General features: G+C 45.7%; 1 protein-coding gene across 1 annotated transcript in view; it reads left to right on the forward strand.

Annotated features, from left to right (window-relative positions):
- LOC121537773 (synaptophysin) overlaps positions 1-7304 on the forward strand; it is a 16269-nt gene extending 8965 nt beyond the window's left edge. The window contains exons 5-7 of the mRNA XM_041845398.2: positions 635-826; positions 3192-3486; positions 5347-7304. Of these exons, the coding sequence (XP_041701332.2) occupies positions 635-826; positions 3192-3470 (471 nt within the window). The 3' untranslated portion in view covers positions 3471-3486; positions 5347-7304. The remainder of the gene's footprint in view (positions 1-634; positions 827-3191; positions 3487-5346) is intronic.
- Positions 7305-9633: the final 2329 nt, after the last annotated feature.

Consider the following 9633-nt stretch of genomic DNA (forward strand, 5'->3'; position numbering starts at 1 on the left):
TGCGTGCAGATGGATGTGTGTCCGTGGGTGCATATGGATGTGTGTGCGTGCAGATGGATGTGTGTCCGTGGGTGCATATGGATGTGTGTGCGTGCAGATGGATTTGTGTGCATGTGTACAGATGGATGCGTGTGCGTGCAGATGGATGTGTGTCCGTGGGTGCATATGGATGTGTGTGCGTGCGTGCGTGCAGATGGATGTGCGTGCATGCAGATGGATGTGCGTGCGTGCAGATGGATTTGTGTGCATGTGTACAGATGGATGTGTGTGCGTGCAGATGGATGTGTGTGCGTGCAGATTGATGTGTGTGCGTGCAGATTGATGTGTGTGCGTGCAGAAGGATGTGTGTTGTTGCATTTACAGTTGAAGGGTAAATCAAATATATTTGCACTCAATCCCTTTTATTTCCGCACGTTTACGTTCACCACTGTAGCAGTCGATTTTGAACGTTTGACTTCCTCCCGTCTTCCTGTGTATATTTACCGTAGAGATCCTTGTGTCTGATGTCATAGACCTGTATAGCTTTAGAATGTGCTGATATTGGCAGCCATCTTTGATCAGGTGTTCTATATGTCATTCTATGTGTTTGACCTCATTCCCTGTTTCCTGTGTGCGTTTCTACCTTTCACTGCAGGACTTTGGCGTGACGTGTGTGTTCACCTTCATGTGGTTGGTCAGCTCTGCTGCGTGGGCTAAGGGCCTGTCGGATGTCAAGGCGTCCACAGACCCTGAGAAGGTGGTGGATCTGATCTCAGCCTGCGATGAGGAGGGGAACCGCTGTCGTGAAGTTCATGACCCCGTCATGTCCGGACTCAACACCTCCGTCGTGAGTGTCTGGTTTTAACGGCTACGTTTTGCTTCAATACTATAACAGTTTATTGTAGCAGGGATCGGTCACAGTACAATAATATTGTCTGTTTATTGATAGTTCCAGCAGTGGATCACTGTGGATCTTACATTACAGAGATCTTACATTACAGAGATCTTACGTTACATTCATTGTAGCAGAGATCTTACGTTACATTCATTGTAGCAGAGATCTTACATTACATTCATTGTAGCAGAGATCTTACGTTACATTCATTGTAGCAGAGATCTTACATTACATTCATTGTAGCATAGATCTTACATTACATTCATTGTAGCAGAGATCTTACGTTACATTCATTGAAATTGGAAAAAATAAGATGAACTACTCGCCGGTCCTGTTCTGTGAGCTTGTGTGGCCTACCACTTCGCGGCTGAGCCGTTGTTGCTCCTAGACGTTTCCACTTCACAATAACAGCACTTACAGTTGACCGGGGCAGCTCTAGCCTGGCAGAAATTTGACGAACTGAGTTGTTGGAAAGGTGGCATCCTATGACGGTGCCACGTTGAATGTCACTGAGCTCTTCAGTAAGGCCATTCTACTGCCAATGTTTGTCTATAGAGATTGCATGGCTATGTGCTCGATTTTATACACCTGTCAGCAACGGCTGTGGCTGAAATAGTCGAATCCACTAATTTGAAGGGGTGTCCATATACTTGTGTATATACACTTCATTCGGAAAGTATTCCCCTTGATTTTTCCACATTTTGATACATTACAGCCTTATTTTCCCCTCATCAATCTATACACAATACCCAATAATGACGAAGCAAAAACAGGTTTTAGGATTTTTTGCAAAAAATAAAATTAAAATAAACTGAAATATCACATTTACGTAAGTATTCAGACCCTTTACTCAGTACTTTGTTGAAGCACCTTTGGCAGCGATTACAGCCTCGAGTCTAATTGGGTATGACGCTACACGCTTGGCACACTTGTATTTGGGGAGTTTCTCCCATTCTTCTCTGCAGATCCTCTCAAGCTCTGTCAGGTTGGATGGGGAGCGTTGCTGCACAGCTATTTTCAGGTCTCTCCAGAGATGTTAGATCGGGTTCAAGTCCGGGCTCTGGGTGGGCCACTCAAGGACATTCAGAGACTTGTCCCGAAGCCACTCCTGCGTTGTCTTGGCTGTGTGCTTAGGGTCGTTGTCCTGTTGGAAGGTGAACCTTCGCCCCAGTCTGAGGTCCTGAGCGCTCTGGAGCAGGTTTTCATCAAGGATCTCTCTGTACTTTGCTCCGTTCATCTTTCCCTCGATCCTGACTAGTCTTCCAGTCCCTGCCGCTGAAAAACATCCCCACAGCATGAAACTGCCACCACCATGCTTAACCGTAGGAATGGTGCCAGGTTTCCTCCAGATGTGACGCTTGGCATTCAGGCCAAAGAGTTCAATCTTGGTTTCATCAGACCAGAGAATCTTGTTTCTCATGGTCTGATAGTCCTTTAGGTGCCTTTTGGCAAACTCCAAGCGGGCTGTCATGTGCCTTTTACTGAGGAGTGGCTTCCGTCTGGCCACTACCATAAAGTCCTGATTGGTGGAGTCCTGCAGAGATGGTTGTCCTTCTGGAAGGTTCTCCCATCTCCACAGAGGAACTGTGGACCTATGTCAGAGTGACCATCGGGTTCTTGGTCACCTCCCTGACCAAGGCCCTTCTCCCCTGATTGCTCAGTTTGGCCGGCGGCCAGCTCTAGGAAGAGTCTTGGTGGTTCCAAACTTCTTCCATTTAAAAACGATGGAGGCCACTGTGTTCTTGGGGACCTTCAATGCTGCAGAATTGTTTTGGTACCCTTCCCCAGATCTGTGCCTCGACACAATCCTGTCTCGGAGCTCTAAGGACAATTCCTTCAACCTCATGGCTTGGTTTTTGCTCTGACATGCACTGTCAACTGTGGGACCTTATATAGACAGGTGTGTGCCTTTCCAAATCATGTCCAATCAATTTAATTTACCACAGTGGACTCCAATCATGTTGTAGAAACATCTCAATGATGATCAATGGAAACAGGATGCACCTGAGCACAATTTCGAGTCTTATAGCAAAGGGTCTGAATACGTATGTAAATGTTTTTTTGTTTTTTTCAATAAATTTGCTAACACTTTATTATGGGGTATTGTGTGTAGATTGATGAGAAATCTCTCTCTCTCTCTCTCCCTCTCCCTCTCCCTCTCCCTCTCCCTCTCCCTCTCCCTCTCCCTCTCCCTCTCCCTCTCCCTCTCCCTCCCTCCCCCCTTTCCCCTCTTCTCCCTTCCTCCCATCATCATATCTATCTAGTATCTCCAGTTCAGTTCTTTATTGTAATCTCACCATTTTTCCTCTCTTCCCAGTGTTTTGGCTTCATGAACCTGGTGCTGTGGGGAGGAAACCTGTGGTTCGTCTTTAAGGAGACCGGCATCATCGCCCCTTTCATGCGTGCCCCTCCTCCCCAGGAGAAGCAGCCCGCCCCGGACTCGTACGGCCAGCAGGCGGGGTACGAGCAGGACCCGTACGCCGGTTCCCAGGGGGGCTACCAGCCAGAATACAACCAGCAGCAGCAGCAGGGGGGGTACAACCAGGAAGGCGGAGAATACGGACAGGCCCCCACCTCCTTCGCCAATCAGATGTGAGGAGGAGGAGGAAGAGGTAAGGAGGAAGTCTGGCGGCTAGTGAGTCACACATGGTTATTAGACAGGGACAATGCATTATTGATATTATGAGGTATTATTATGAGGTGTTATGAGGAATATTTTAATTATTTTATATGATATTATTTACATTTTTATCAATGTATTTCTTTAAACTCTGTTCTATTGTGTTTTAATATAAGCATGATCAATTAAACATACAAAAAGACACACATTGACTACAGCTCAGCGTTCAACACCATAGTGCCCTCCAAGCTCATCGCTAAGCTAAGGACCCTGGGACTAAACACCTCCCTCTGCAACTGGATCCTGGACTTCCTGACGGGCCGCCCCCAGGTGGTGAGGGTAGGCAACAACACATCTGCCACGCTGATCCTCAACACGGGGGCCCCTCAGGGGTGCGTGCTTAGTCCCCTCCTGTACTCCCTGTTCACCCACGACTGCGTGGCCAAGCATGACTCCAACACCATCATTAGGTTTGCTGATGACACAACAGTGACAACGATGAGACAGCCTATTGGGAGGAAGTCAGAGACCTGGCAGTGTGGTGCCAGGACAACAACCTCTCCCTCAATGTGAACAAGACAAAGGAGATGATCGTGGACTACAGGAAAAGGAGGAACGAACAGGCCCCCATTAACATTGACGGGCCGTAGTGGAGTGGGTCGAGAGTTAAGTTCCTTGGTGTCCACCTCACCAACAAACTATCATGTTCCAAACACACCAAGACAGTCGTGAAGAGGGCACGACAAAGCCTATTCCCCCTCAGGAGACTAAAAAGATTTGGCATGGGTCCTCAGATCCTCAAAATGTTCTACAGCTGCACCATTGAGAGCATCCTGACCGGTTGCATCACCGCCTGGTATGGCAACTGCTCGGCATCCGACGTAAGGCGCTACAGAGGGTAGTCCGTACGGCCCAGTACATCACTGGGGCCAAGCTTCATGCCATCCTAGACCTATATACAAGGCGGTGTCAGAGGAAGGCCCAAAAAATTGTCAAAGACTCCAGTCACCCAAGACTGTTCTCTCTGCTACCGCACGGCAAGCGGTATCGGAGCGCCAAGTCTAGGTCCAAAGGGCTCCTTAACAGCTTCTACCCCCAAGCCATAAGACTGCTGAACAATTCATGAAATGGCCACCCAGACTATTTACATTGACCCCCCCCTTTTGTTTTTACACTGCTGCTACTCACTGTTTAATATCTATGCATAGTCACTTTACCCCTACCTATATGTACAAATTACCTGGACAAACCTGTACCCCCACACATTGACTCGGTACCGGTACCCCCTGTATATAGTCTCGTTATTACCTGGACAAACATGTACCCCCACACATTGACTCGGTACCGGTACCCCCTGTATATGGTCTCGTTATTACCTGGACAAACCTGTACCCCCAGCCCATTGACTCGGTACCGGTACCCCCTGTAAATAGCCTTGTTATTACCTGGACTAACCTGTACCCCCACACATTGACTCGGGACCGGTACCCCCTGTATATAGCCTCGTTATTGTTATTTAAAAAAAATAATCTTTAGTTTATTTAGTAAATATTTTCTTAACTCTATTTCTTGAACTGCATTGTTGGTTAAGGGCTTGTAAGTAAGCATTTCCCGGTAAGGTCTACACCTGTTGTATTCGGCACGTGTGATAAATAACATTTGATTTGATTAGATTTTGAGATCACGTGATAATTTTACATCATGAACCCAATTAGGATTCTCCATTTTGGTTCACAACCTCCACCTTCTACTCAGCAACTGGATGAAAATAGAAGTAACAGAACTGGGTTTCGGTGGCGGTGCAGCTACCTACCACTCATTAACGTGTCCTGTCTTCTCTTTCTGTCCACAGAGAGTCAGAGGAGAGCCTGGGGAGTGTGGTGCCTGAAAACTACAGTACCCACAATGCCACACTCCTTCCCGTGTGTTTGTTTGTGCATATGTCTGTGTGCTGAGTAAATGAGGGAGGGAGGGGAGTTACCTAAACACAAAGACGGAAGGTGAACAGGGAGGGTGAACAGGGAGGGTGAACAGGGAGCGTGAACAGGGAGGGTGAACAGGGAGCGTGAACAGGGAGGGTGAACAGGGAGGGTGAACAGGGAGGGTGAACAGGGAGGGTGAACAGGGAGGGTGAACAGGGAGCGTGAACAGGGAGGGTGAACAGGGAGCGTGAACAGGGAGGGTGAACAGGGAGGGTGAACAGGGAGCGTGAACAGGGAGCGTGAACAGGGAGCGTGAACAGGGAGCGTGAACAGGGAGCGTGAACAGGGAGCGTGAACAGGGAGGGTGAACAGGGAGGGTGAACAGGGAGCGTGAACAGGGAGCGTGAACAGGGAGGGTGAACAGGGAGCGTGAACAGGGAGCGTGAACAGGGAGCGTGAACAGGGAGCGTGAACAGGGAGGGTGAACAGGGAGCGTGAACAGGGAGCGTGAACAGGGAGCGTGAACAGGGAGCGTGAACAGGGAGCGTGAACAGGGAGGGTGTACAGGGAGCGTGAACAGGGAGCGTGAACAGGGAGGGTGAACAGGGAGGGTGAGGGACTAGATGTTAGTTATTGTAACTGAAAAAAAGACAGTACATTAAGAAAAACTTGAACACAGTACCATAATATGGAAAATATTATTACAACAAACAAAAAAAAGATTGATTACAATGTTGATAATAGTAATATAAAAATATTTGAGAGAATGTATTTGTTTGTGCTGTATAGATGTCACTATGAACAAATATATAGAGAAATATTTGGTAATGCTATACTATTCTAATGTTTGGTTTTTGAGTTTAGTAAATAAATAATCGTAACAATAATTCTGCCAAACACTGATTGCTCCTCCTCGCAACAATTTGCAAATTTTTATTTTGGTACAACTTCTTCTTTGTAATTTGATTTGATTCATCTGCTTTTTTGTTCTGTTGTGTTTCTACATTGCAGAGGTCTAGAGAAGAGGTTGATGGACTAAAAACAGTCAGTCTCATTATAAATACAGTGGCCATGAAACAAATCAAACATGACGAAAAGAGTTATAAAGGAATCATTGATTGATTTATATTTTTCTTCCCTCAGTCTAAGCTATTTGAACTTTGTTTTGGTTGAACTTGTAAAGCCCATGCATTACAGTAGGATGACAGTAAAGTCCATGGATTACAGTAGGAATACAGTAAAGTCCATGGATTACACTAGGAATACAGTAAAGTCCATGCATTACAGTAGGAATACAGTAAAGTCCACGGATTACAGTAGGATACCAGTAAAGTCCATGGATTACACTAGGAATACAGTAAAGTCCATGCATTACAGTAGGATTACAGTAAAGTCCATGGATTACAGTAGGATGACAGTAAAGTCCATGGATTACAGTAGAAATACAGTAAAGTCCATGCATTACAGTAGGAATACAGTAAAGTCCATGGATTACAGTAGGAATACAGTAAAGTCCATGGATTACAGTAGGAATAGAGTAAAGTCCATGGATTACAGTAGGAATACAGTAAAGTCCATGCATTACAGTAGAGTTACATTATGAGCTACTAGAGGATACTATGAATATTCCCTCTGATACTATGAATATTCCCTCTGATACTATGAATATTCCCTCTGATACTATGCCCCTTAACTGTTCATGGTTAATTGGTGTTTTATGCAAGTTGGTTATGATAGGAGTTATGTGTAGAGTGGGACCCAGACAGAGATAATCAGCTGTGTGTTGAGATGGTGTTTGTGTATAAAGCATTTAGATTCTATCCCATAGTAATATAGTACTTCTCCCCCCCTCTCTCTCTCTCTCCCTCTCTCTCTCTCTCTCTCTCTCTCTCTCTCTCTCTCTCTCTCCCTCCCTCTCTCTCTCTCTCTCTCTCTCTCTCTCTCTCTCTCTCTCTCTCTCTCTCTCTCTCTCTCTCTCTCTCTCTCTCTCTCTCTCTCTCTCTCACACACATTTACAGTAGAAACCATTTAGAATAGAGTTTACAGTAAAACGTTGAAAGGGGTTCATCTTTTGTGACTTTTACGTAGAGTTAAAAATGTGTTTGACACATATTAATTAATGAAACGATGAAACATTCCCAAGCCAGTAGACATTTCAAATAAATCCAATATGCATTTTGACATTTTACAGGTTTTGCTGCTATAGTTCTTATCATAAACATTCTATGAAAAATGATTGAGCGTACCTTTGGCACCAGAGGCTATTCTCTATGATCACCATCCATACGCGTTTTCAGTTCGTCAGTTCTGTTCTATATCCAGTCCGTGACACGCGTTGGGTAGTTTACATGGCATCTACAATCATCTGGCAGCATTCTGCACCTCTCTTTTAGAGAAGGGGTAGGGTCAATTCAGTTATCAATTCAGGAAGTGATTTGAAATTTAGTTCCTGATTTGAAGAAATTTGCAAATTGAATTTCAACTCACTTCCTGCATTGACTGAATTGAACAGCTGAATTGCCACCCACCCACACTGCTCTGAAAACCCAGTAATGATCTGCTGTAGTATTTATCCTTCCAACTAGAGAGGCAGATGTGATGATCCTCTACATATCAGACTGCATGTTGAGATTTCCTGAAGCCTCTGAAACTGCACACACCCGTCGCTATGGGCGGGCCATAGGGGGCCGGGCCCGCCCCCAAAAATGCTTGTGCCCCCCCCCCCAACCCCCCCCCCCATATGCCCCCCTTAAGACTGAGGTCTGGCGACAGGTCTGAAACTGCAACATGACATCATACTAGAACCGTTACTAACACAGACGTTTAGTTTCAGTTTGTGCAAAGTTTTACTCTGATCTAGAAACGAAACGTTCCAAAGCACACCTCTCTCTCCCCCTCTCCTCTCTCTCCCCCTCTCCCCCTCTCCTCTCTCTCTCTCTCTCTCACTCTCTCTCTCTCTCTCTCTCTCTCTCTCCCCCTCTCCTTCTCTCTCTCCCCCTCTCCCCCCTCTCTCTCTCTCTCTCTCTCCCCTCTCCTCTCTCTCTCCCCCTCTCCTCTCTCTCTCTCCCCCTCTCCTTCTCTCTCTCTCTCTCTCTCTCTCTCTCCCCCTCTCCTCTCTCTCTCCCCCTCTCCTCTCTCTCTCTCTCTCTCTCTCCCCCTCTCCTCTCTCTCTCCCCCTCTCCTCTCTCTCCCCCTCTCCTTCTCTCTCTCTCCCCCTCTCCTTCTCTCTCTCCATGTAACTCTTTCTATATCTTTTTCACACTGCACTGTACTATGTTAAGTTTCTCTTTTATAAATATGCTATTCAGATACTCTGTTGTTGTTTGATGTGTCTTGTCTCAATGCCTGGGTTGTGCTGTGTTTATTGATATATATTTAGATGATGATGATGTTGATGACAATGGTTACTTATGGCTAAACAACAGGTTGACCAAAATGATCATGAAATCTGTTGTCTTCTATGGAATCCATGTGGGGATCTTTCAATAAAGAGGATGTTATCATGGTCACGGTTGTCATGGTTTTCTAATTTCACTTCCTCTTCTTAGCCTCCTCAGCAGGACCGTGGCCGCACCATGCACAGACTTTCGGTGGGGCCGGTACTCAAAATCGACCTTCATTCAATTCACACTTTTCTACTGCTCCTGTAGCCAAATTCGCCATAATTTTTTGTAAACATTGTATTGATGTGGTTTTGTTTTACGGCACTTGTGGAATATGTGCAGCAAATGGCGGAACAACGTTAAAACTTGTGATTGGTGGTCATGGTGATTGGTGGTCGTGGTGTTTCGTGGTCGTCTCTGCTCGCTGTAACCAACAAAGTATATGTATTTTTTTCTGTGAACGTTGGAGTTTATGGAAGTGCAATGGATGTTATCAAGCCACCAAAGACTTTTTTGAGTGTGGACACGAATTGGAAAACATTTCAGCAGCGTTTGTTTTTGCTGTACATGTCCGCCATTGGAGTTACAAAGGAGCCAGGTGAACGTAAAGTTGCTCTCCTGCTCACCATAGATACACGGTGAGGCGTGGCTTAACGTGACCACGCCCCCAAACAGGTACTCCCTTTACTCCCATGTTAAACTTTACTCATAACTCGACAACGGCTGTATTATTATTTTTTTTGTCATTCTATAAACATTTTGTATATGCTTGGTTGGTAGTTTTTAACATGCTTCCACGTCGTCTTAATCAACAAACTACATCATACCTAAAAA

This window comes from Coregonus clupeaformis, chromosome 24 (genome assembly GCF_020615455.1).
Source record: "Coregonus clupeaformis isolate EN_2021a chromosome 24, ASM2061545v1, whole genome shotgun sequence".
Lineage (NCBI taxonomy): Eukaryota > Metazoa > Chordata > Actinopteri > Salmoniformes > Salmonidae > Coregonus > Coregonus clupeaformis.